This window comes from Cervus elaphus, chromosome 15 (genome assembly GCF_910594005.1).
Source record: "Cervus elaphus chromosome 15, mCerEla1.1, whole genome shotgun sequence".
Classification (NCBI taxonomy): domain Eukaryota; kingdom Metazoa; phylum Chordata; class Mammalia; order Artiodactyla; family Cervidae; genus Cervus; species Cervus elaphus.
The window spans coordinates 88,460,315-88,488,052 of NC_057829.1; the positions used below are offsets into that span (position 1 = coordinate 88,460,315).

At 45.8% G+C, this 27,738-nt stretch overlaps 1 protein-coding gene across 2 annotated transcripts in view; it reads left to right on the plus strand.

The window, feature by feature from the left end:
- Positions 1–27,738, plus strand: part of DOCK1 (dedicator of cytokinesis 1) — a 546,606-nt gene that overhangs the window by 185,590 nt on the left and 333,278 nt on the right. For both annotated transcript variants that reach the window (XM_043926662.1, XM_043926663.1), the window contains exons 26-27: positions 22,210–22,337; positions 25,417–25,512. In XM_043926662.1, coding sequence (XP_043782597.1) covers positions 22,210–22,337; positions 25,417–25,512 — 224 coding nt within the window. The remainder of the gene's footprint in view (positions 1–22,209; positions 22,338–25,416; positions 25,513–27,738) is intronic.

The following is a 27,738-nucleotide window of genomic DNA, read 5'->3' on the forward strand; positions in this document are numbered from 1 at the left end:
CTCCTTAAGCCAGTAATCCGACTGTCCATATTTCAGGCTCTCCTTGGAAGGCTGGATATTGAATTGCTCATTCTTCAGGTGTTACTAAGGCCTGGGGACTCTTTGGGGCCCTTGGCAGGGCATGGTGGTAGAGGTGATCTGTGAAGATGCAGCCTCATTGTTTCTTTCCATATCAACTAAACTTGATGCCACAGCAGGTAAAATCCCCTGAGTTTTTATATCTGGATCTTATGAGGTAGATTACTAATATCTCTTCTTCCTATCATCCAATCCTAAGACACAAAAACACACACACCTCCACTGCTATTACCATCACCTTTACTGAGTTAACAATTGTCAAAAAGTAACAATTATTAAGGATTAACTGTACTTGTATTGGAGAAGGAAATGGCAACCCACTCCAGTGTTCTTGCCTGGAGAATCCCAGGGGCAGGGAAGCCTGGTGGGCTGCCGTCTGTGGGGTCGCACAGAGTCGGACACGACTGAAGTGACTTAGCAGCAGCAGCAGCAACTGTACTTGGCTTCCCTGGTGGCTCAGACGGTAAAGCGTCTGCTTGCAATGCGGGAGACACGGGTTCAATCCCTGGGTCGGAAAGATTCCCCGGAGAAGGAAATGGCCGTCCACTCCAGTACTGTTGCTTGGAAAATCCTGGTAGGCTCCTTCGTCCATGGGGTCGCAAAGAGTTGGACACGACTGAGCTACTTTACTTCTTTTCATAGTCGGCTTTTACTGAGTGTTGTTATAGGGAAGACCTTCTTGAAGACAAATGACAACTATTTCAAAATTTCTGTTGAAAACGCTTGTCCCACATGCCAAATGAATGAGGTCCTTTTGAATAAAGACCTCAGGCATAAACGGTTCAGTTAAACATACTAAAATAGATCTTCTTTTAAGAATGTATTTCAGGGAAGTGTTTTCTTCTGTGGAAACTTACACATGTTATTTTAGCTAGTAGATAGCTTGAAGGCAAACTTAGTATTTGTTTTTGAGAATTATGTCAGTCTGTGTGTTTGGCAGTTGTTCTCTTTACTGTCCTCAATTTCGGTTTTCATTCCTGTTTTATAAGTTTTTTCTTTTTTTTTTTTAAATCTTAAGACTGCCTTAAGTCTTGTTTTAGAAATATGCAGCATAAAATAAATATTTAGCTTTGTTTGACAGGGAATTACCAGGATATATCATATTTTAGAATGATCAACTTAGTATCTTTCTCGATATTACAAAGGTTGGAATTTAATCTCAATAGACAGATGTACCCAAGGTAGTCAATGAGATTGTAGGAAATAAATGAATCCAGAATTATTATGGGCAATGATGAATGAGCCAAAATTAGCCTGAAGCTTCATGTCTTACAAGCAGCTCTAGAACTGTCCCATTATTAGATGATGTCTGAGCCATAATTGGCTCCCCAAATGTACTTCCAGATACTCGCTGGCTGCCTGGAAGCATTTCAGAATGTGCTGTCCAATGTTAAAATGACCCCGTGTATAGGCTTTGAGTTTTCAGATTCTTTCTGGGTAAAGACAACAAAGACAACCTTGATTTTTCTCACCTCAGGCTCCTTGCATCTTCAGAGTTACCAAGAGCCATCTTACCTCCTTGTCAGGAAAGATGTAACACTGGAAATCTTCCGGTTGGTCTGTTCTTACAATGTCATTACTTGTGCAAAATATTCTGTGCCACATATGGTATAAATATTTAAAGGCAAACCATTTTCTGATGAGATATGATGGCTGTGAGTGTCTCCCCTTGTTCTGTTTCTTGTTAATTTGTAAAAAATGTAGTTGTCCATGTCCTCTTTCCTGATCCAAGTTGAATCGCTCAAACTGTGTCTCTTTGTGTCTGGATTTTTAGAATGCGTTCTGACCAGCTTCAGCAGCACAGGCTGCTGATGGCACTGGATGGCCCGCGTGCTCTGGGGGGTGTGGTTGGAGCGGCGCCCTGTCCGGCCCCTCCGGCTCCCCTGTTGGACCTGCTCCCTGTCCGGCCGCTCCGGCTCCCCTGTTGGACCTGCTCCCTGTCCGGCCGCTCCGGCTCCCCTGTTGGACCTGCTCCCTGTCCGGCCCCTCCGGCTCCCCTGCTGGGCTGCGGGGCTGAGTCTTTGCTCATCCACGTGTGTGTTGCTTCTCTCATAGCACAGACTCTGGTGCTTTGCTCCAAAACGCTTCTTTCCCTCTCCCTCCAATATCAAAGTTATTCCGGTCTCACTTTGATGGGAATGGCGAGCTGATTTGGGTTCAGTAAGGCTGGCAGTGAATTCTGAGATTGGCATCACCCCTTGCCAGGTTTGGGTCCCAGCAGGCCAAGGCTTACAGGGTGCAGGTTGGCTCAGCCTGCTCCTCTTCTGTCCTCTTAAAGGACCAGGAATCAGAGGATCCAGCTGAGTTTGTTAGGATGCAGCAGGAGAGGTGTCTTTTGGCAAAGACGGTTGTGTTTGGCCTGAACTGGTCTGGACATCACGGGCATTGTCGCTGCCATCTGTTCACAGCTGTACCGGTTGCAATGCTCCTTCTGGGTCAGGTCCTTGCAGCTCCTGTTACCTCCATATCCTCTACCCTGATCCAAAGGAAATTGGAGTTCTTTACAGAGCTGGCCTTCCCGCTGCTCATTAACAGTTGCCATCCCTAGAAGACTATACCTCCTTGGCAGAACAGAGGCTGTATTCTGCATTGTAGGCGCAAGGGTGGCTGTGGATTTGAGTTCTGGCATCTGTATTCGGGAAACAGAGCTCATAATGTAGAAATCTCCCCCTAGTATAAGAAGGCTGTTCAGAAGCTGGAGCGTGGACCTGGTCATCCTTAGTATTGGCTGCAGTAGATGATTGACGACAACAGTGTCTCAGCCCCTCTGGAGCCCTCTAGAGAACTCGGAGCTCAGGGTTGGCTGTCGGCCACATCCGCCTTTCTTCTATGTTCTGCCTGTCTCCCTTTGCTTTGTTTACAAAAGAAAATGACTGACTGGCTTGCATCATTTCTTCTATAAATGATTTTGTGTGTGTGTTATTCACTCAGTCGTATCCAACTCTTTTGTGACCCCACGGACTGCAGCCAGCCAAGCTCCTCTGTCCATGGGATTCTCCAGGCAAGAATACTGGAGTGACCTGCCATTCCCTTCTCCAGGGCATCTTCCCAACCCAGGGATCGAACATGGGTCTCCCGCACTGCAGGCAGATTCTTTACTGTCTGAGCCACCAGGGTGGTGATTTCGGTTCCTCACTAATAAAGAACTACGTGTTTCTGAGCTCTTTTCTGTAATGAGGGCAGGCAGCCTATAGGGATTGCGAGCGTGTGTGGACTCTGTGATCGGATTGCCTGCGTTCACATCCTGCCTCTGTGACCTGCTAACTCAGTGACCTCTGTGAAGTTACCCTCCGGGCTTCAGTTTCTCCAGCTGCCCTTTTCTTCTTGCCAAGATTACATTACCTGAAGATTGATACATGTGTGATACTGAGATTTGCACTCAGCATTTAAAGCACGTTCAATAAATGTTAGGCATGTCTCTTCATTTTTGTTGAAGATTTCGTAGAAAAATAGCAGATGAGAGCTTGTCCTCATTGAGGAAGGTATTATCATGTCAAATACATGACGAAAGAAAATTGGTGAAAGAAAATAGATTCAGATCAAATACTGAGCGGGATTGAATAGGGAGCTTCCCCTGAGAGGTGCTCCGATCACCGTGCAGAAAATACTCCAGACATGCTGCCCCGTGGCTCCTCTGGCACTATCCACAGTGTGTGGTCATTGCCTGGTTTTCTTTCTTGGCTTGCTTGTTTTCTGTCATCCTTCCTTAAAATGAGAGGTCTTTGAGCATGGCCTTGTTATTCCTCTATTGCTGCTTCTAGAACAGGGCCTGCAGGCCAGGCCTTCAAGTCAATTCATATATGAGCTGAGAACTTCCAAATGTACAAGCTGGGTTTAGAAAAAGCAGAGGAACCAAAGAGCAAATTGCCAACAATTTCAATTTTAAGTCAAAGCTGTGGTTTTTTCAGTAGTCATGTACAGATTTAAGAGTTGGACCATAAAGAAGGCTGACAGTCAAAGAACTGATACTTCCTAATTGTGGTGCTGGAGAAGACTCTTGAGAATCCCATGGACTGTAAGGATATCAAAGCAGTCAATACTAAAGGAAATCAATCCTGAATATTCATTGGAAGGACTGATGCTGAAGCTGAAGCTCTAGTGCTTTGGCCACCTGATAGGAAGAGTCGACTCATTGGAAAATACCCTGATGCGGGGAAAGGTTGAGGTCAAAAGGAGCAGGTGGTGGTAGAGGATGAAATGGTTGGCCCAGTGGACATGAATTTGAGCAAACTCTGTGAGATAGTGGAGGACCGAGGTGCCTGGTGTGCTAGTCCATGGAGTTGCAAGGATTTGGAAGTGAATAACAACCACAAAACAGGGCTTGGCTCATGATGCATATTTATTGAATGTTCACGTCTAGCACGTCTTTCCCTGGGGAGCAGTGCAGAGAAGAAAGCATGGCATGCATGTAGGTTTCCCTTGCTCCAAGGGAGGGGAAGTCCTGTGTTTACATGGGGAAGGTGGCCTTCTCTCTCCTGTCTGGGCTCTGAGTGGGTTGATCATGGAGTAGGGAGGACCTGTCTTTAAGGAGAAGTAACAGAAGGAGAGAAGGAAGATGGTGAGAGACTTGAGGTATAGAGGGTCACCTGTGAGCAGTTGTATAAAATTAAGGTCGTGGTCTTTTTGCTTCTGATTTTATTATTTCCCTGTTTTGTGGAAAGAAGAAGTTCAACAAGGGACAGTTCAAGATGGCTCTTTGTTACAATTACAGAAAAACTTGAACATACAGGAAAATAAGAAGAGTATAATAATGAATGCCTGTGTACCCCTCACTGGGCTTCAAATGCTATTAAGTCATAGTCCTGTTTTTATCTCAGTGCTTCTCCCCTAGATATTTTTATTTTTAAATATATTTTATTGAGATATAGTTGATTTACAATGTTGTTCATTACTACTATACAGCTGAGTGATTCAGTTACACACACACACACACTTCTTGTTGTTCAGTCGCTCAGTCATGTCTCACTCTTTGTGACCCCAAGGAATACAGCACGCCAGGGTCCTCTGTCCTTCACTGTCTTTTTCATGTTCTTTTCCATTATGGTTTATTCCCAGGATATTGCATGTAGTTCCCTGTGCTATACAGTAGGACTTTGTAGTTGATCTATGTCTAATAGCTTGCATCTGCTCATCCCAAATTAATCCCAACTAATCCCAATCATAGACAGCATGTTAAAAAGCAGAGACATTACTTTCCCAACAAAGATCCCTCGAATCAAGGCTATGGTTTTTCCAGTAGTCATGCCTGGATGTGAGAGCTGGACTATAAAGAAAGCTGAGCACCGAAGAACTGATGCTTTTGAACTGTGGTGTTGGAGAAGACTCTTGAGAGTCCCTTGGACTGCAAGGAGATCCAACCAGTCTATCCTAAAGGAAATCAGTCCTGAATATTCATTGGAAGGACTGATGATGAAGCTGAAACTCCAGTACTTTGGCCACCTGATGTGAAGAACTGACTCATTTGGAAAGACCCCGATGCTGGGAAAGATTGAAGGTGTGAGGAGAAGGAGACAACAGAGGATGAGATGGTTGGATGGCATCGCTGACTCAATGGACATGAGTTTGGGTAAACTCCAGGAGTTGGTGATGGACAGGGAGGCCTGGTGTGCTGTGGTTCATGGGGTCACAAAGAGTCAGACACGACTGAGCAACTGAACTGAACTGAACTGAACTGACTGAATCCCAATCCATTCCTTCCCCTCCCCCAGATAGGTTGAGACAAATCCTGGCCTTCACAGCATTTTGGGAGGATGTCTTTTCAGATGTGAGCTTGTAGTCAGAGTAGATGGCATGTACGGAGGGCTGGTCCCTATGCTGATGTCCAGAACCCACCTGGGCTGTTCCCGCTCCTGTTCCCTGGCTGAGGGGAAGGGCTCAGGCTCTTTATCCTGCCCTGTGCAGACAGTATGGGCAGAAATGGCTCCAAGCATTGTCTCAAGATGTGATCTGACTATCTGAAAGCTGGTTAAATAGATTATGTGCTTCACAAAAAGGTAACTCTTCCAAATAATCTGTGGCATGGAGTGAGCAACTTTTAAATCAAGTTAAAATAGAAGGAAAGGTCAAAGTTTCATCCTTTGTATATTTGTAGCTTTGTTCCCATGTGATTACATAGTTGCCCACCTATCTGACCAAAGCTATGAAGATTAAAGCTTCGATCCTTTTATAGAAATGAAAGGTTTCAGTGTAAGTAAATTAACATAAACAGGAGGACACCATGGTGTGGGGTTTATGCTGACAGAAATATTTCACATTAATGTTACAGAAACTGGGATAAAAGAAACCAAGCTGAGATAGCATTGACTTAAATTTGTCAAGCACATTGGGCATACTTGCAAAAAGCTGAAGTGGGAGACATTCTATTACCCACATGGACTCCTTTCTGCTGCGCTTCTGCACCTGAGACCTGAGGAAAGCTCATTCCAGTAACACTGAATTTCCTTGCCTTTCAGGATCTAGTTTTTCTATATTCTCATATTGAAAGTGACAGAAGTAACTGACAGATTTCCTTTCAGTTCAGTTCAGTTCAGTCGCTCAATCATGTCCGACTCTTTGGGACTCCATGGACTGTAGCACACCAGGCCTCCCTGTCCATCACCAATTCCTGGAGCTTGCTCAAACTCACATTCATTGAGTTGGTGATGCCATCCAACCACCTCATCCTCTGTCGTCCCCTTCTCCTCCTGCCTTCAGTCTTTCCCAGCATCAGGGTCTTTTCCAAAAAGTCAGTTCTTCACATCAGGTAGCCAAAGTATTAGAGCTTCAACTTCAGCATCAGTCCTTCCAATGAATATTCAGGATTGATTTCCTTTAGGATTGACTGGTTTGATCTCCTTGCAGTCCCAGGGACTCTCAAGAGCCTTCTTCAACACCACAGTTCAAAAGCATCCATTCTTCGGTGCTCAGCTTTCTTTATGGTCCAGCTCTCACATTCATACATGACTACAGGAAAAACCATAGCTTTTTTTTTTTTTCAAATCAAGAGTTTTTATTGTCTCTTTGAAATATCACAACTGAGTCCATAGAACCATCTGCTATGTTGTTTCTGCAGCAGGATCACTGAGATCTTCTTTGACTAGACTAGACCTTTGTCGGCAAAGTAATGTCTCTGCTTTTAAATATACTGTCTAGGTTTGTCATAGCTTTCCTTCCAAGGAGCAAGTGTCTTTTAATTTCATGGCTGCAGTTAACAATCTGCAGTGATTTTGGAGCCCAAGAAAGTAAAGTCTCTCACTGTTTTCATTGTTCACCCATCTATTTACCATGAAGTAATTGGGACTGGATGCCATGATTTTAGTTTTCTGAATGTTGAGTTTTAAGCCAGCTTTTTCACTCTCCTCTTTCACTTTCATCAAGAGGCTCTTTAGTTCCTCTTCACTTTCTGCTGTAAGGGTGGTGTCATCTGAATATCTGAGGTTATTGATATTTCTCCCAGCAATCTTGATTCTAGTTTGTGCTTCATCCAGTCTGGCATTTCTCCTGATGTACTCTGCATATAAGTTAAATAAGCAAGGTGACAATGTACAGCCTTGACGTACTCCTTCCCCAGTTTGGAATCAGTCTGTTGTTCCATGTCTGGTTCTAACTGTTGATACTTGACCTACATACATATTTCTCAGGAGGCAGGTAAGGTAGTCTGGTATTCCTATCTCTTTAAAAATTTTCCACAGTTTGTTGTGGTCCATAGAGTCAAAGGCTTTGGTGTAATCAATAAAGCAGAAGTGGATGTTTTTCTGGAATTCTCTTGCTTTTTCTATGATCCAGTGGATGTTGGCAATTTGATCTCTGGTTCCCCTGCCTTTTCTAAATCCAGCTTGAATATCTGGAAGTTGTCAGTTCATGTACTGTTGAAGCCTGGCTTGGAGAATTTTGAGCATTACTTTGCTATCATGTGAGATGAGTGCAATTGTGCAGTAGTTTGAACATTCTTTGGCATTGCCTTTCTTTGGGATTGGAATGAAATCTGACCTTTTCGTCTTGTGGCCACTGCTGAGTTTTCCAAATTCGCTGGCATATTGAGTGCAGCACTTTCACAGCATCATCTTTTAGGATTTGAGATAGCTCAGATGGAATTCCGTCACCTCTGCTAGCTTTGTTCATAGTGATGCTTTGTAACACCAGCTTGACTTCACATTCCAGGATGTCTGGCTCTAGGTGAGTGATCACACCATCGTGGTTATCTGGATCACGAAGATCTTTTTTGTATAGTTCTTCTGTGTATTCTTGCCACCTCTTTTTAATATCTTCTGCTTCTGTTAGGTCCATGCCATTTCTGTGCTTCATTGTGCCCTTTCAACTTTGCATGAAATGTTCCCTTGATATATCTAATTTTCTTGAAGAGATCTTTTCCATTGTATTGTCTTCCTCTATCTCTTTGCATTGAGCCCTTAGAATGCCTTTCTTATCTCTTGTCATTCTTTGAAATGGGAATATCTTTCCTTTTCTCCTTTGCCTTTTGCTTCTCTTCTTTTCTTAGCTGTTTGTAAGGCCTGCTGAGACAATATGGTCCACTGGAGAAGGGATCGGTAACCCACTTCAGTATTCTTGCCTTGAGAACCCCATGAACAGTATTTCCTTTAGAACTTACATACACTTGCCTTGTGTCATAAGTTGTTTTCGTAGGGTAGCAAGGTTTGGAGAATAAAGATTTGGAGACTTAGTGGCAAGACTCTCTCTCTCTAGGCTTGATAGTAGTTTGGTTTAGTGCTCTTGGTGAATTAACTTTGGTTTTAGCTTACTGTTCTCTGGGGCCCCTTTGTTTGTTTTTATTCTTTTCTCTGATGTTTGGAATCCTGCAGTGAGGGGGGATGGAAAATATGTCATTCCCTCATTTCCTGGCCATTCCTGTGGCTCTGTCCTTCAACGTAACGAACAGGCTCCTTTTAGACAGTGTTCACCAGCCTCATCAAACTTCACTTGTCTTCCATTTTTGAACAATACAGAGCTTCTTTAAAATGTAGGCCTAGAGAGCTTAAAAATTATTTCCCTCATTCTTATTTTCAGGTAATTGAGTCTTCCAGTTATGTAGCAGAGATGAGAACATTAGTTACAGCAACCCTTGAAAATCTGAGGGCAAAGACTCAGATGCCTAGTGGGACTACTAGTAGGAATTATTGAGTTCAGACTTCTAGACTGTTTTCATCGTCATTCCATCCAAAATGGAAAATTTATATCTCTAAAAAATTACCCTGTTAATCAGTTTGTCATGCTTTAAATCGTAGAAAGGGAAACTGTGTGTTTAATACAGACCTTTAGTAAAATATACCTTCCTGATGCTTTGGATCCATAAAGAAATCTCAAAAGAGATTTCTCTTCCTTGAAAGGGATCTTAAAACCAGAACCACTCTGTTGTAGCTTTGTTAACTTGATGGATGTTGCGCAGAAAGAAAAATTGGGGTTGGTAGCGTTGTATGTGACAGTTACTTAATGTACCACTTATGTAGCTTTCTGGATTACTTTAATTAGATAGTTGTGCTGAAGACTTCTAATGAACATTACCAGCTGTGAAACCCAAAGACTAATTTCTTAAATAATGATGGAATATAAATATAATTTTCTCCATTTTTTCATGCCCTGAGAAAATTCTAATCTTTATCTGTAACATAGTGTACTTTTTTTCATCCCTAATTCAATATGTCATTCTACAATATGTCATTCTATGTGTGTATTTTTGAAAACATCACTTGTTAAAACAGGGCAGCCTTTTTAAGAAGTGGTTTACTGAATCTGGGAGGGTGAACTCAATTTCAGTTTCTTAATTATATCCATTTAAATTCCATTATACTTTGTTGAGCACCTTCCATGTGCTCAGGACTGTTGGTGAGCAAATTTGAGTCCTCTGAGAGGCTCTAGAGCCATTTAAAAATATTTAATTGGAGAAGAGTAATTTTCTTAATTTACAGATAACCACCCAGGAGTTAACAGGCAAGTTGTGGTCTGTAAGCAGCGTCCCAGGCAGGGAGCTGTCCACCACCATGGTGCTGATTAAGGACTTTGCTTGTTACAAGTCCATTACCTGCTCTTAAGCTGATTCACATCCACGGTAGGAGTAATGCATTCTGAAAACTGAATTCGCTTCAAATGCCGTATGGAACAAGATAAAATACGAGTATGTGAATAAATAAGCACGTGCATAGATGAAACATAAGCCGTGTAGCGTTGTGCTTGTGTGCTTATGGAGTTTTCCTAGCTTTCTCTCTCTCTTTCTGTGTGATGAAATTGGTGGTGTCAAGTTCCTCAGGGTGTAGTTGTCTAACCTTTGTCGATAGTCTATTGGTTCGCTGTTCTGCGCTCACCTCTGAGTGAACTTCTGTCCCTGTTGCTTGATATTATTGGCACAAGGAGTAATCTTAGAAGAGGCCGGCTTGATTGGCCCTCATCCAGTCATGCTCACACTGGCACTAGGACTCTGAGTCTCCCCAGTTCATGGTCCCTCATGTTGCCTACAGAAACTTGCCTGGGACAGCTGGAGGATCCTCAGCTCAGCCTGCAGTCTCCTGGGTTCTCTTTTGAGATGCTATTTTTGTTTCTGTTGCATACACTCCTCCCTGAGGGCATAGTCCTTCCCTCAAGATGGAGGGGACAGACCATAAGGTGTGGACATTGTTTTTTAACCACACAGCTCATCATTAGTGCAGCTAATAGAAGAGTGTGCGCTGGGCGTCACAGGCCAAGACCTATATTCTCAGTCCCCTTTACACACCTGGGTAAATGAAGGCACACAACTCCCCAGCCCCATCTTCCTGTCTTTGATTCCTCGTCTTCTACACAGTAAGGTTCTGCCCAAGGACTGGCGAGCCTGCAGAAGTCCTCTCAAGTGTCCTGAGATACCTCCTTGATGCATTTCTATCTAGAGAACAAATTCTTGGTCTGACCAGTACTTTGCACACTATCTTTCCTGGCATATTTTTGAGTCTTAACTAGTATTTTCATCTGTTTTTAAATGGGACTCATTTGAGGTTTTTCTGCAGTGATTCTTCTTTCATCTGACAAAGTATCTATTATTATAATATGAATTTGCTGAAGAATTAATGCTTTTAAATTGTGGTCTTGGAGAAGGCTCTTGGAAGTCTCCTGGACTGCAAGGAGATCAAACCAGTCGATCCTAAAGGAAATCAAGTCTGAATATTCATTGGAAGGATTGTTGCTGAAGCTCCAATATGTTGTCTACCTGATGTGAAGAGCTGACTCATTGGAACAGACCCTGATGCTGGGGAAGATTTAAGGCAGAAGGAGAAGGGAGCCGCAGAGGACAAGATGGTTAGATAGTATCACCGACTCAATGGACATGAACTTGGGCAGCTCCAGGAGATGTTGGAAGACAGGGAAGCCTACTGTGCTGCAGTCCACAGGATCGTAAAGAGTCAGGCACGACTTAGTGACTGAACAGCAACGTGATACTAATGCATGGTTACTCGCTATGATTACACTTCTCCAAACTGAAGGATATGAAATAACTGCTACACCTCTCCCTTCTTTAAACGATAACACACTTTTTAGGAGGCCCTTTGGCTTCAGCCAGAAGACATATCTTTGACCAACTTCTTTTTCTCTTGTTCTACAGTCTGTATCTTGCCCTGTTCCCTTCCAGTTTTCAAGATATTTTAATTGCTCTGTCACTGTCTCAGTTAAAGTTTTGTGACATTGGGTACCTCAGAGCTGACAGGCAGATTATCTTATTTCCGATTATTTCAGCACTTGGCCAAGTGGTGCTGAGAATCCTCTGACCAGAATACTTACAAAGGGACTGCCTGTTGGTAGGAATAGAAACACGGAGCAGGGCAGTTGTGTTTACTCCATTCCACAGACCAAGATCTAAAGTTCAGAAGGGGAAACTGATACGCTTAGGGTTACTTGATGTGAATTTACCCTCCTGGTACTGCTAAATGCTCACAACTTAGTTAAAGCGAATTAAAATGACTCTTGGAAAAATTTAATCTGCATTAGACATGTAAAGTTACCTGCATCATACATGTTTACACACATGTGTACATGCATAGTCATCTGGCTTCGGGATCAGACATCTCATTCTAGTTCAGCTGCTGCCTGGTCCCTACGCTGGCTGCTGTCCCCACGTCTGTACAACTGGGACTTGAATAGATTGCTCCTGTGATCCTCTCCATTGCTGGCTATGTGTTCTGCATTTCTGGCACTGGAAGATTTGTATAGCGGGAGAGAGTTATTTGAACAAATTGAATCATGTGGGTACAGAGTTCTTAGATTGTTGAAAAATCGGATGATTATCTGAAAAAGATGGATAGCAAAGCATCCCCCGTTTATATGACTCTTGCTGTTTAATTCTCATTAAAAGTATTCGTCTGGATTTTAGTTCTGTGTAACAGGCTCAAGGTTATTAAACGCACTTTATGGATCATTTGTTTAATGTGACCAAACTAAAAATTAAGAAGCACATTATTCAGTGTTCATAAAATGAATGTTTTAAACAGACAGATTCATTCTCGTATTTGCATCCTACTTTGATGTAGAGCTGTAATGGAGTTATAGACGGATATTCTCCTTGGACATTTATAAGCTGATGATGCCTGTTGAATACCTTTTATAAAGATTAATATTTTTTGCTCTGTGCCCATTACCAGAGCATTAATCATCATGGCTTCAGCCTCCACAGCTGAGAATGAGCAGATGTCACATTATTGCTGTCTGTAATCAGAGTGGATCACACTGGGGAAGGGGGTATGGAAGGCTGGCTGGTGTGTTGCAGGGCCTCTGATCCCCATGGCTGATTTGCGAGGGGTCTGGGCCCAGGGCTGCCTGCGCCTTCCTGGCATCTGGGCGGGGCTGTCAGCATTCACTCTGTGCATGGCAGGGAAAAGCCAGGACAACTGGGCTGCCTGGGTTTGGCTTGCTTGTAGGTCAGCTCTGTGCCTTGACGCAGACTAACAGGCATTGATGAGGCCTGCAGTCACGCCCGTGTGAAGATGATCCGCCAGGAGAAAGCTGTGGCCTTGACTCTCCTTCCAGAGATGAACACTAGTTCATTAAAATGAGAAATCGCACAGGAGGCCTCCAACATCTGCTTCCTAGCACACTCCCAGACTGCGCTGTCCAACAGAGATAGAATGCCAGCTACATACGCAATTTATAATTTTATACAGTCCACAGTAAAAAAAAAAAAATACAAGACAGTTGGTGAAATTAATTTTAATAATATATTTCATCTGAAATATGTCAACATGACCTTGATCTAAATATTACAAATAGCATGTTTCACAGTCTTTTTTTGTTTTTGTTTTTTTCATAGGAACTTTCTAAAATCCAGTGTGGTTTTTACATGTATATCATATCTCAGTTTGAATGCTGAATTTTCATCACAGACTCTCGATTTGTATTTTTCACATTTAATAAAATTCACCACAGGAAAGGAGATTCATCTATACATGCTGTTCAGTCGTTCCAAATAGTTGTTTGCAAGAACTGAATCAGGTGTCCATTTTTTACATTTAAGTTAAAGAGTTAAATTAAAAAATTACATGAAATTAACTAAAGTTGAAAATTCTACTCGTCAGTGGAACTAGCTGTATTTTAAGGGCTCACTGGCTACCCTATTTACTAACAGACCCTAAGGCAGGAGTTTTTGCTGTTTACTTTGTTGGAAAAGCTGACTTTGCAGGATAATGTTATTTCCGTCACTGTTACTGACAGCTGCCCTTGACTGAGTGCTGACTACTTGCCAGACACACACTTTACGTCGTTTGATTCTCACAGTAAGTCTGAGGGTTAACAGTGCATGCCCGTTTGCAGAGAAGGACAATTAAGCCTTCAAGAGTTCAAGTAACTTGCCCAAGGTTCAAGGCAAAGAGGGGGACAGGTAGATATTATCATTTTCTTATGTGCATGGGTAAACAGAACTTTAATCAGCCCAAAAGCCTTTTCCAAAATCGATTAGACTGTTAGTCCCAAACTCCCAATTTATCCCTCCCCTCTTCCTTCCCTTTGTCAACTATAAATTTGTTTTTTTATGTCCGTGAGTCTCGGGATTAACAGAAGCACACTTTCACACATAAAATAGATAAACAGCAAGAACCTACTGTATAACACAAGGAACTATAGTCAAGATTTTCTAATAACCTATAATGGAAGAGAATCTGAAGATGTTTATAGATATATGTATACTGGATCACTTTGCTGGACACCTAAACTAACACATCGTTGTAAAGTAAACCAGCTCTCGTTGAGTTCAGCCGCTCAGTCGTGTCCGACTCTCTGTGACCCCATGGACTGCAGAACACCAGGCTGCCCCGTCCATCACCAACTCCCGGAGCCTGCTCAGACTCGTGTCCATTGAGTCGGTGATGCTGTGCAACCATCTCATCCCGTGTCGCCTCCTTCTTGTCCTGCCTTCAATGCTTTCCAGCATCAGAGTCTTTTCTAAGGAGTCAGTTCTTTTGCATCAGGTGGCCCAAGTATTAGAGCTTCAGCATCAGTCCTTCCAAAGAATATTCAGGACTGATTTCCTTTAGGATTGACTGGTTTGATCTCCTTGTAGTCCAACGGATTCTCAAGAGCCTTCTTCAACACCACAGTTCAAAAGCATCAATTCTTCAGCGCTCAGCTTTCTTTATGGTTCAACTCTCACATCCATACATGACTACTGGAAAAACCATAGCTTTGACTAAACAGACCTTTGTTGGCAAAGTAATGTCTCTAATTTTTAATATGCTGTCTAGGTTGGTTATAGCTTTTCTTCCAAGGAGCAAGTGTGTTTTGATTTCATGTTTGCAGTCACCATCTGCAGTGATTTTGGAGCCCAAGAAAATAAAATCTGTCACTGTTTCCATTGTTTACCCATTTATTTGCCATGAATTGATGGGACTGGATGCCATGATCTTAGTTTTTTGAATGTTGAGTTTTAAGCCAGCTTTTTCACTCTTCTCTTTCACCTTCATCAAGAGGCTCTTTAGTTCCTCTTTGCTTTCTGCTATAGGGCTGGTATCATCTGCATATCTGAAGTTATTGATATTTCTCCTGGCAATCTTGATTCCAGCTTGTGGTTCATACAGCATGGCATTTTGCATGACGTACTCTGTTTATACGTTAAATAAATAAACTGGTAATGGAAGTAAAGTCCGATGCTATAAAGAACAATATTGTATAGAACCTGTAATATTATGTCCATGAATCAAAGTAAATTGGACGTGGTCCAACAGGAAATAGCAAGAGTGAACATTGACATTTTAGGAATCAATGAACTAAAATGAACTGGAATGGGCGAATTTAATTCAGATGACCATTATATCTACTACTGTGGGCAAGAATCCTTTAGAAGAAATGGATTAGCCATCATGGTCAACAAAAGAGCCCAAAATGCAGTAATTGGGTGCAATCTAAAAAATGACAGAATGATCTCTGTTCGTTTCCAAGGCAAGCCATTTGGTATGACAGTAATCCAAGTCTATGCCCCAATCACTCATGCCAAAGAAGCTGAAGTTGAACAATTCTATGAAGACCTGCAAGACCTCCTAGAACTAACACCAAAAAAAGATGTCCTTTTCATCATAGGGGACTTGACCCTACTTTAGTGAAAAAGCAAACAAACAAAATCAAATAGACTGACCCACGTTCCTAGGCTTCAGTCACATATTGGTCACAGCTTTTTTCCATGTGATGATCTGTGGGTAGTTGGTTTAAAATGTGTTTTCTTGATTTCAGTATTTGTTTGGTTGATTGTTTTTCTTTTCTTCCTTTGAGTGGGGAGATTGTCAGCTTTCCAGGACATCCATTCTGAACCAAGTGGGACTATAGGCCCCGATCATGCTGTAAAAATGTGTTCTATTCTACATAGGTATTCTATTCTACATACTGGGGTCACCGATTTGAGACACTCAGAATGTGACAGGAGATTCCTCTTCCTTAACTGCCAGATACATGTCTGATGCTTTAAAACAGCTCATTGAAGGTGTGAGTGGCTGGGTGGATAGGTGTGTGGGTGTGTGTGGGTGGGTGGGTGGATACGTGAGTGGTTGTGTGGGAGGGGGTACCTTCCTCTATGTACCTCAGGTACCTTCCTGATATTTTGTTTTCACTTAGAAAAATTTTCAGGATCTTTAGTGTTATTGCAAACTTGATCCTACCACTTCTTGAGAAAGCTGAAAAGAGCATAAATGCAGAGTCGGGGTGTCCTTTGTCAAATGAGGTTCATTTTGCTCTGGGTGGGGAGGGCTGCTAGGTGGCTGGGGCGGCACCAGGAGGCAGACCTGCTTCTCACTGCAGACCCTCTGCTGTGTTCCTCTGCACCTGTAGTCACAGGGGACCCAGATCAACCCTCCTGTGTGTGCGTGCATGTGCGCGTGAGCCTGAGCGCTGCTGTTGGGATTGGCTTGGACACTCCAGTGCAGCTGAGTCCCCAGAGAGGCAAGTGGGATGATGGCTATGATTGCTTTGCCCCGATGTCCTCTGAGGTTGGGACAGGGTGGCCCTTGGCTGCAAGTCCATGCTCACCACCTAAAACAAGCAAAACACTGTCTTCAACCATGAAAAGGACTGTGAACCAAAGTCCTGTGCAGCTGTCTTGTTGGGAAGAGAGCGCGTCTCCACACGGGCACATGCATGTCTGCTCACACATGCCCACGCACGTGCAGGAAGCCACCCGCACGCACACAAACACACACGTCCACTGTGAGGTCTTAGTGCGTGTGCAGGGCCTCCTCCCATGGATGAGAGCCAGACCTCTCCTCTAACAGAGACTGTTCCAGGAGGGACAGGCAGGTCACAGAGCTAGTCTTACATCCCAGCAGTCTTGAGACCTGGCACCGGAGACCCACTTGTCCCCAGGTCTGTCGAGGGCCTGGGCTGGGGCCTGCCAGTCAGAGGTCACCAGGAAGATGGATCAGTTGAGCCTGGGCTGCTTCCAGCTGTGGTCCTCACAGCCACTGCAGGACCTGGGACGTTGCTCTTCTTCCTGGGGAGGCCTGGGCCGTGTTTCTGAAGGCACTGCCGCCCTGTGACCCTCTGCCCTTGGAGGCCTGCAGGAGATGCCTGGTGTGGTCCGTGCGCCTGTACGGAAGCCCCAGGCATGCGGCTGCTCCCTCCCGGTGATCTGGTCCTGTGATGGGCGTGTGGTCAGGGGTTGGTAGTGGTCCTCTGGACTGGAGTGTTGGACCCTCCCAAAGTCCTGCTCGTGTGGTCTTGTTCCATTCTCTCGGTGAGGTAGGCTTACCCCCATGGTCCCCTTTATCTTGACAAGCCAGAGGTGGGTGGCAGTGATAAGGTTAAGACCACAGTTATCCAGTGGATCTTGAAAACATCCCATGTGTATTCCGTAGTATCCCTCGATACTATGGACCCATGAAGGGTTATAAACAAATGGATTTTTATGTTCTCAGAAACTAACCTGAATGAAAGCCTTTAAACATGTCAAAATGGCAGCAAAGTGTCCAAAATTTGGTCCTTTTTCCTCAAAAGAGGCTGGGTAATAGACAAGCAAAGCTATCACAGAGCTCTGGGCTGGGTGGCCAGTGGGCGTTTGTGCCGGGAGCCAGGAGTGGTTGACGGCATCTCTCCCAGTAGAAGATGGACAGGGCGGCCATCCCCTCCCTCACCCTGGAGTGATTCTGACAGATGACACCAACACACTCAATTATTTGGAGGACGGTGAAGTCCACCCCTGCCTGTCCGGCGTCACAGATACACGGGGCCTTAGGCATGGACTGTGGCCAGGGCCTCTGGGTTGCCGGAGCCTGAGGAGCCATTTCAGCCATCTCTGAATCCAGAGCTGTGTTCCCCTGATTTTCTAGGGTCATTTGTGGACACAGCCCTGCTGACCCGTTGGCCTGACAAGTCCACCTGGCCTTCTGCTGCTGTGGGGTCCCTCCCAAGCTTGGCTTTGCTCAGCCTCCGAGGTCATGCTTTCCGTGGTCGTGTATTCAGCACCTGTCTCTGCCTGCTCAGCTTCTCGTGGCTCTTCCTTCTCCACCTACTTGGAAATTAGACTTACCTCCGGAACGGTGGTGGCAGTGTTGTTGGGGATGACCAAGTGGCCGGGGTGGCCGAGGGCTCATCTATTAAGAGTGGTCATCATGCTGGTGATGTATTTCAGGTGGGAGGGAAGGGGGACTCCAGCTGGAGATGTTCCACTTGGACCTTGAGGATGAACGCAGGCAGGGCTGGATTCAGACGGCTTGGCCGGGGGCCCTGCCCTGCCCCTTGGGTTCTGGGAGCTGGAGTGTAGCCCCACACTGGATGTTGTGTTGCAGTTTAGGTCAGCAGAGCTACTGCAGGCTGGTGTGACTTGTGAACTTTTTTCGTAGTAAGACGTTGGATCTGGGATGCCTGAGGAGTTCGTGCATGCAGTGGGTCAGCATTTTGGGCAGCTGCATGTTCAGGCCGGATTCACTGCCGTGAGGTCATCTTGTGGCCTGTCCCTTGGACTGGCTTTGTCCTGGGGCAGCTCTCTGATGCCTGTGCCCTCTCCTACGCTGGAGGCCCGTCTCAGCTTTGGGGCACTTCTGTCATGAGTTCAAGGGATGGTGGCATTTGGGGGAGATGCTCTCTGTGGGGCCGGGTGTTCACCACTGACGTTGTAGGAAGGGCTGGGTGGGAAGGGGAAGGAATGGTGTGGTGGCCCTGACGTCCAGGAGCCACGACGAGGAGGGACTCTCCTGGTCCCCATGCCAGAGCGCCTTCTCCTCCACTGTGCTCTCACGCCCCGCCCGCCTGCGATTCCTGACACCATAGTCGGCCAGGCCCGCCCGGCCTCTGCCCGGAAGATGCTCAGCCCTTTAGCATCTCTGACTTACCTCTGCCTAAGTGTTTGTCGGGTTCCCTGGTGGCTCAGTGGTCAAGAACCCACCTGGCAGGGCAGGAGAGCCAGGTTTGATCCCTGTCCTGGGAAGATGCCCTGGAGGAAGAAATGGCAGCCCGCTCCAGTATTCTTGCCTGGGAGATCCCGTGAACATAGGAGCCTGGTGGGCTACCGTCCGGGGGGCCCCAAGAGTTGGACACAGCTTAGCGACTGAGCATGCACACCAAGTATGGAGTCCTGTAATGGTGACATCAGCAAGCAAATGCATATATTCATATATTCTTTGGAGGAAACTCTGTCTGGAAAAATGGAGTTGTTATCAGTTCCTTTTCTGTGGATTAAATCAGAATGGAGCTTGAAAAAGCCTTAGCATGAGCTTCCTACATGCAGCCCCCTAGAAAGTGGAGGAGCAGAAGGATGTGGGCTGTTTCTGCATCTCCCTGTCTGACCTACCTCCCTCCCTCCATCCCTAGGTCTTCTTTACCACATGTGTGTGTTAGTCACTCAGTTGTGTCTGACTCTTTGCGACCCCTTGGACTGTAGCCCTCCAGGCTCCTTTGTCCATGGGATTTCCCAGGCAAGAATACTGGAGTGGGTTGCCATTCCCTTCTCCAGAGCATCTTCCCTACCCAGGGATCAAATCCAAGTCTCCTGCATTGCAGGCAGATTCTTTACCATCTGAGCCACCAGGGAAGCCCCTACTTCTTGGCAAAATCTCTCTACATACTTTCAGGAACGTTTCCAATGTTTGCAGGCTCATTTTTTTTTATATTTAAAAAAACTCAGAAAACATTAATGCAAAAACATGCCTTTATGTCTCATTAACACTGGAAGTCCTAAAATGTAAAATTCTAAAAACAGGCGGGAGATGTTTAATGTTTCCAAGCTCTGCTGTCTTCTCTCTCGTGCTCCGCATTCCTAAGGGAATGACAGTGGCTGAGCTTGTTTCACCATCAGAACTGGTGTTGTCAGCAGATCGCTCATGTTGGAGGCTGGATGTGCTGGAGTTCAATGGGATTCCCCAACAGGAAGAGACAATTAGCAATCAACATTTCATCTCTAGTCTTACTTGTGTCTAGTTCGTTATTTTTCTTTGATTTTTCCGAGCATCCTTTCCATGGTCCTATCTAAAAAACAAATGAAAACCCAAACTATCTTTGATCCTTAGGCGCCAGAATCCCTTCCTTTCAGAGCTGTGCTTCCGGAGCTGTGTCTGCACTCCTAGTTTTGTCTTCTCATCCCACTCCAGGAAGCTGTCTTGAGCAGGACTCTGGGTGCTTTCAGTCGCCACATCCCAGGGCTGTTCTTTTGGATCCGTTCTTGCCACACACCGGCCACCTGCCCTCCCTCGATTTGGGTGACGTTACTCATCTCTGCCTCATCCCACATTGCTGCTCGCTCCATCTCCTGTTCTGTTACCAACCTCCTGACTGCCACTCATAGTACTTTCTTCTCATTCTCCATACTCCTCTTTAATGGTCTTACCCACACACTTGGCATTCATTACAGTCTAAGAGCTGTTGCTTCTTTGGTCGGTGAGACTGGAGATCTCTAAGGTCTAGAAGGCTCTCTCTATGTGCCTACTAGGTGGAGCTACTTGAATATCCAACAGGCAACTCAAACGCAACTCATCCAAAACTACACCCTGGTCCTTTTCTCTTCCCTTAGATGCCCTTCTGTTCCCGGGTTCCTCTCCTTGGATGGTGTCATATCCTGCCTTGGGTGACTCATCAAGGGGTCACGTTGGACTGGGTGTCTTATTTAACTCTCGTTTAGCCCCTGGCCTCCTCTCCAGTTTATTGTCAGCCACTGTGTTCAGCCTGCCTCCAGTATGCTTTGTTCAGGGCCTCTTCTTTCAAACATACCACTGTAGCAGGAGGTCAGTTCAGTTCAGTTGCTCAGTCGTGTCTGACTCTTTGTGACCCCATGGACTGCAACACACCAGGCTTCCCTGTCCATCACCAACTCCTGGAGCTTGCTCAAACTCATGTCCATCGAGTTGGTGATGCCATCCAACCATCTCGTCCTCTGTCATCAGCAGGAGGTCATGCTTTTCCTAGTTTTTGCATGGACCGTTGCAGCACCTAACTAGCCAGTTCCGTGCCTCCCATCTGCACTGCCCTACCTGGCTGCCATTGCAGAGGCTCTCTCTGGCCTTTTGTATTATCACATCCCTTCCCCACCAGCTTCTCCCAATTCTTCATTCATTTCCATCTCACCCATCATGTTCAGAATGAAACCTGACTGCCTGTCTTGTCCTTTATTCTGCTTCTCCTCTCCCCACCCTCCTGAACTTTGCCTGTGGCTCTGTGAATATGTCATCTACTCCCGTCTCCCTGAATTTGTGCCTAAGATTGCCCACCCCACGCGGGAAATTCTAATGCTTCTTCCCAGCAGGTGAATGTACTGCGTCCTGAAGGAGGGCTTCCTAACTTTCACCTCCAAGGTCAATACCTGCTCCCTACTGCTCCCTCCCTCATTCGCCCAGGGGTCTAGGAGGCCGGAGCGGGGGGTGCTTTTCACCAGTATCTCTGTCACATCATGAGAGCAAGTACCTGTCCAGAGCATCTCACCTGTGCCAGGCTCAGGCCTTCACACCTAACCTTGCAGGAGGACATTGTGCCTAAAACCTGTGAGTAACTAGTGCCAGTGTGTCCATGTTAGAGATGAGGAAACGTACACTGGGAGAGGTAACCAGCTTAGCCCAAGGTTACCCCGCACGGAAAACAGCAGAATTTAAACCCACACAAGCTCCCTCCAGAGCCTGAGCTCTCAGCCCCCTGCAGACTGTCCTCTGCAGGTGTGAGCCCAGCAGAAAGGGGTCCCCGAGCACGTAAACATTAAATGTGGAAGTTAGTGAGTTGTGACCTGGCCAAGCTCAGGAACGTTTGGGAGGTGTATGCAAGCAGAAGGGAACCATACTCTGGTCCTCCTAGGAAACAACAAGAATAGTTGCAATTCAAATCATTTGTGTTTTACCAAGTATTTCTTCTAAAGTGGCCAATCAGTAAATTCATAATTGGCACAGAAAATTAGTTAAAATTGCTGCATGCTTGTTTGTGTTTGTATCGATGTGCACACCATGGGATATATGTGAATACGTATCTGTATGCATGTGTATGTTAATTGTCATATTTATATGATGACAACACAGACACATGTGCAGAGGTGAGTATGTGTGTGTGTGAATTATTTGATAAGAAGTGATTTCCGCCCAGTCAGCAGGCCTGACCCCCTCCAGATGTCAGTTTCACACTGTGGAGAGTGTAAGTGCAACGTGCCCTGTCGCGAGCTGGGAAAGCAAGCTTCTAGCAAACAGAGTTGCGTCTTGGTGGGTCTCCTGCTGACTTGTAACCCGGTGTCCCCTGCAGACTGCAGAGAGATCCTGCTTCCCATGATGACGGATCAGCTCAAGTACCATCTGGAGAGACAGGAAGATCTGGAGGCCTGCTGCCAACTGCTCAGCAACATCCTTGAGGTTCTGTACCGGAAGGACGTGGTGAGTAACCGTGGGGCTGCCTCCGTGGACCCTGCGGCATGCGTGGGCCTGTGATCCTCCTGAGACCCGGCCTCGGCGGACCGAGTCACGTTTGATTCATTGAACGGCCTGAATTTTAAGGGTTACCCTTTCTTTCTCTTTGGGCCTTCCATGGTGGCCCTAATGGTAAGTATCTGCCTGCAATACAGGAGACCCTGGTTCAATCCTTGGGTCAGGAAGATCTCCTGGAGAAGGGCCTGGCAACCCACTCCAGTATTCTTGCCTGGAGAATCCCATGGACAGAGGAGCAAGCGTGACGGGCTACAGTCCATGGGGCCACCAAAAGTCAGACACGACTGAGCGACTAACACCTTTCTCTTTTTCTCTGTAGAGTTGCATCCTCAAATTATTTTTTATTTATGTATAAAGCTTGATGGAGCTTCCCTAGTGGTAAAGAATCCTCCTGCCAGTGCAGGAGGTGCAGGAACATGGGTTCGATCCCTGGGTAGGGAGGATCACCTGGAGGAGGAAATAGCAACCCACTCCAGTGTTCTTGCCTGGGAAATGCTATGGACAGAGGAGCCTGGTGGGGTACAGTCCATGGGGTCACACAGAGTCAGACACGACTGAGCGACTGAGCAAGCAAAGCATGATGATTGTATTATCATGTGTGTCTTTCTACATTAAAGATACTGTTTTGTTTCCTGTGACTTCTCAGCTCAGTGACTTCCAAGACTGAGATTTGTTATTTAAGGTCAGAGGCTTTAATGTTAAAAATTAGAAATAAACAGAGGGAGGCTAATTGCCTACTTTCTTTCAATCATTATTTTTAATAAATAATACTTAGTTTATTTTATACATGAGCATAATTGTTGTTGCTTAAGTCAGTGGTGCTTCTGAGGGTTCTGAGAGCAGGTCTCTGCCCCGTCTCGCAGGTTCCTTTCTGTACTGGCAGCTTTTTCCTGTGCTTTCTCTGCTGTTTCTTTTTTTAAATGGTATTTTCTTTTGCATTTCTCAATTGTATGCTTACTCCTCTGACCTTCTTGTCTGATAAAAAGCTGGTGCAAGCACATGTGGAAACATCTGACTCTCTGCCTCCCGACCCCACTGTGCCTACCACAAGCATTTGTGCACGTGTGCACGCACATGTAAAGTCACTGGTTCTCTAGGTGTGTCTGGACGGGTGTACAGGGCTGCGTCTGTCTCTGCCTCTAGCAGTGGCCAGATGAATCAAGGTTTTTAAGGTAGTAGGGCTTGTTCTTAGCTCTCCCCCATTTGACCTCCAGACAGCTCCCCAGTCCAAACACAAGCGGGTGTGCACACGCGTGCACACACACACACACACACACACATACACACAAATGCCTGTCCTGCCCACTTCTTTGCTGCACCTGCTTATCTTCTCAGAGTCTGGGTGGTGTGCTTGAAAAGAGAATTACAGTAAATTAGTTCACTGCAACTGTGGCTATGTCCACTCTTCCCAGGCTTTGCCTTTGAAAGGTCTTGCAAGCCTCAACCCAAAGGCCAGCCTTCAATCATCCCAGTCCAGGCCTTTTGAAAAATGCTCAACATCGCTCGTTATTAGAGAAATGCAAATCAAAACTACAATGAAGTTATTGCTTCACTTCAATCATCAGAATGGCCATCGTCAAGAAATCTACAAGCAGCAAATGCTGGGGAGGATGTGGAGCAAAGGGAGCCCTCTTACGCGGTTGGTGGGAATATAAATTGATACAGCCACTATGGAGAACAGGGTGGAGAGTCCTTTAAAAACTAAGAAGAAAAAAACCACCACATGACCCGACAGCCCCGCTCCTGGGCGTACACTCTGAGGAAACCATGATTTAAAAAGACACATGTACCCCAAAGTTCATTGCAGCACTATTTACAATAGCTTGAACACGGAAATAACCTAGATGTCCATTGACAGGTGAATGGATAAAGAAGCTGTGGTATATATATATATGTACAATGGAATGTTGTTCAGCCATAGAGAGGAACACATTTGAGTCCGTTCTAGTGAGGTGGATGAACTTGGAACCTGTTACACAGACTGAAGTTAGTCGGAAATGGGAAAAACAAATATCGTATCTTAATGCATTAAGAATGGAATCTAGAAAGAATGGTGCCGATGAAACTACTTGCAGGGCAAGAACAGAGACACAGATATAGGGTGCAGATTTGTGGACACAGCGGGGGAGGGTGGGAGTGGGACAAATGGAGAGAGTAGCATGGAAACACATACATTAGCACGTAGTAGATGTGTGGAAAGTAGACGGCCAGGGGGAGTTTGCTATATGACCCAGGGAACCCACACCGGGGCTCTGTGACAACCAGGGGGGTGGGAGGGAGGTTCACAAGGGGGGACGTGTGTATACATGCCTGATTCACGTTGTGTGGTGAAACCCAACACAAGATTGTAAAGCAATTAGCCTCCAATTAAAAACAGAAAAGAGTGGAAAGAAAAAGATTGGAAGTGAAAAGTTGTAAGGCCAAGCCTTGTGGAGGAGGCAGTGCCTGCCTGGCCTGTGCGGAGCGCCTAGAAAACCAGTCTAAACACGTTGAGAATTCATGAAGAAGAATCAACAGTCCCATCACAGACGAGACGAAGGAGCTCACTTTTACGGATCGGAGGTGCTCTGGCATGCTAAATTCTAGGTGTTGTATAAGGTGATATGTAAACACTCGATTCTATGCAGGCAGACCCACGTTACTGGGGTCTGACATGCGGCGCGGGCAATGTGGTTGTTAGCCGACGGCCCTCTGTGTACAAGTGGGCAAGTGTCTTTCGAAAGCTAATTGGTGAGCTAATCAGGGATCATAAACATGATATTGTTTAAACAGATTTGCTTTTATTTTTAAGGTTTGCTTCAATTAAATTACTGCGATTATATAACATTAACATTAATGGGCTATAATTAATAAAATGCCTTGAGTTTTCTTTGTGAAGGCTTTTGCCTGTGACAAGGGCCATTTTTCATCTCGTTAAGGGTTATAATTGAGTTACTCTTTACAGGGTAAATGGATTCCGTGACAGCCGCAGGGCTGGCATGTTAATGACTGTGTTAGCTGTTGGTTTACACGTGTGTGTCTCCTGCAGGGGCCGACGCAGAGGCACGTCCAGATCATCATGGAGAAGCTTCTCCGGACAGTGAACCGAACCGTCATTTCCATGGGGCGGGACTCTGAACTCATCGTAAGTGCTCGGTGACACACGCGTGGGGGTCTCGTTGTGCTCCTGACAGCATCTTTCCCGGGAAAGTTGTTCACTTTCAAGCTTGAAAATCCACATGGTCCTCTTGCACCTGCCTTTTGAAACCATCTCTTACTACAATATAGCAAGCAGTTGCGATGCATTTATTTACTGCCTAGTAGGTTAAGTGGGCTCATTTTCCATGATTCTAGAAGCAAGTGTTGAAGGTGAAGAGCAAGCACGGCCACGTTTTGTAGACAGAGGATTTGGTCCCAGTTTTGTCGTCGCTACCTTCTAGCAAAGGGTGTTTGTTTTCTTCTAAGTTCCCATACGCCAGGCAGTTGCTTTCTACGTATTTACACTTAAGATCCCATTGATAAAATTTTATGAAGGGCCTTAAAAAGTAATTGAGGCACTCCAAGTTAGCTATTTTATGTCTTCTCTAATGTATTGTAGATGTTCCTCTTATACGGATACAAAGCGTGGGATCTATTCTTTTTCTCAAGGTTTTTACCAGTAATGTTGGCAGTCTTTCAAGTTTCATATTATGGCGCTTTTTCCCAGAGTTTACCACCATCATGATTGTTAAATTTGGTTTCAAGGGGAAAAGATGTGTTTGTAGGTCTCATTTAATTCCTTTCATTTCTGGTATGTATTACCATTTAACTAAGTTTGGTGGATCCTATTTCAAAAAAGTCACTTTCCTAATCAAGGAACAGGAAAAATCCAGTTAGAGTTTTCACTGGCAGTCAGACTAGGCACACTGGTCTCCCTTGGGGGAGCTGGGTTCTGTCTGCGTAGCCGGGGCGTGGATCAAGTATGCTGGCCCGTCGGTTTCCGTCAGACATAAAGCAGGAATGGGCACTGGGCTTGTGTTGGTTTCTGGGGCCGCATCACAGTGAAGGGTGTGGCGTGCGGTTTTGGATGCATCACAGAGAGTAATCGTTGCCTTTGCATGTTCCCATGTGGTAAAATTGTCTAGTTTATGTTTCTGAGTTTTAGCACATGTTGTGTGCAGGTTTTCCTTTCTGAGGTACGTCTCCTTTTCGGTTTATGCTTTAACATGTTTAAATTAAGGATTTTTCCTTGTAAATTGATGTTATTTACCATGGACTCTCCCAGGCTTCTTCATGCTCCTCACTGTTACTCTTCTTCTCTGTAAACTGGAAGTGCTTTCGTATAGGTCAGTGGAGAGGGGGCCCCGCGGAGGAAGACGTGGGGTGGCTGCAGAGGCACCCAGGGCCCCGGTGCTCCTGTCTCCTTGTGGCTGTGCCCTGGCTGCCCCTGGGATACTCCATCATAGTGGAACTCCAGAGGGCTTTCAGTAGAATGAAGGGTGTGTGGCTAGAAGCTGACCTGAGTTTGGTGTCACTGTGCTGAGACCTCTGTGGGAAGGACACTCTGGACACCGGTCGTGGAGTCCCAGTGAGTGATGGGCAGTCTTGGTGGGCAGACAGGGGAGGTGGCTGGCGTGGTGGCCAGTGAGCGGGTGAGACGGTCCCGTCTCTGGTTGGCAGCCTGTCCCCTCGGATCAAAGCCCACTGGCCAGCAGTTACACTGGGGAGAGAGGAGGGCGGGGAGGACACTCAGAGCAGTCTGGTGGGACCTTGGGAGGTGGTGAGACGGTAGGACGCGCTCACAGCTCAAGCTGAGCATCTAGACTGGACCTTGCGGGCAGAGCATGGTGACTTTTCTCAGACCATGTGGTCCAGGGGGCCTTTGGGAAATGTCCCATGTCTCAGGCATGGTGATAACAGTGATGATGTAATAGCTGCCCCTCCTCGAGCACTTCTGTGGTGCTCAGCTCAGTCCAGTTCAGTCACTCAGTCGGGTCCGACTCTTCGCGACCCCATGGACTGCAGCACGCCAGGCCTCTGTGTCTATCACCACCTCCTGGAGTTTACTCAAACTCATGTCCATTGAGTCGGTGATGCCATCCAACCATCTCCTCTGTCGGCCCCTTCTCCTCCCACCTTCAATCTTTCCCAGCATCAGGGTCTTTTCAAATGAGTCACGTCTTCGCATCTGTGTGTGCTGGGCACTGGTTAATGCACAGAAGAGCCTGGCTTAACCCTCCCATTCTTTGTGCAGAGACCCCTGCAGAAATGTCCTGCGGGGAGGTGGGAAATGGCCCCAGACCCACAGCTGGCACAGCAGGGCTCGTGGGGAGCCCGGTTTGGCGCCACAGCTAGCTTTCTTTGGTCTCTTCTGGAAGACTGAGACCTGTGA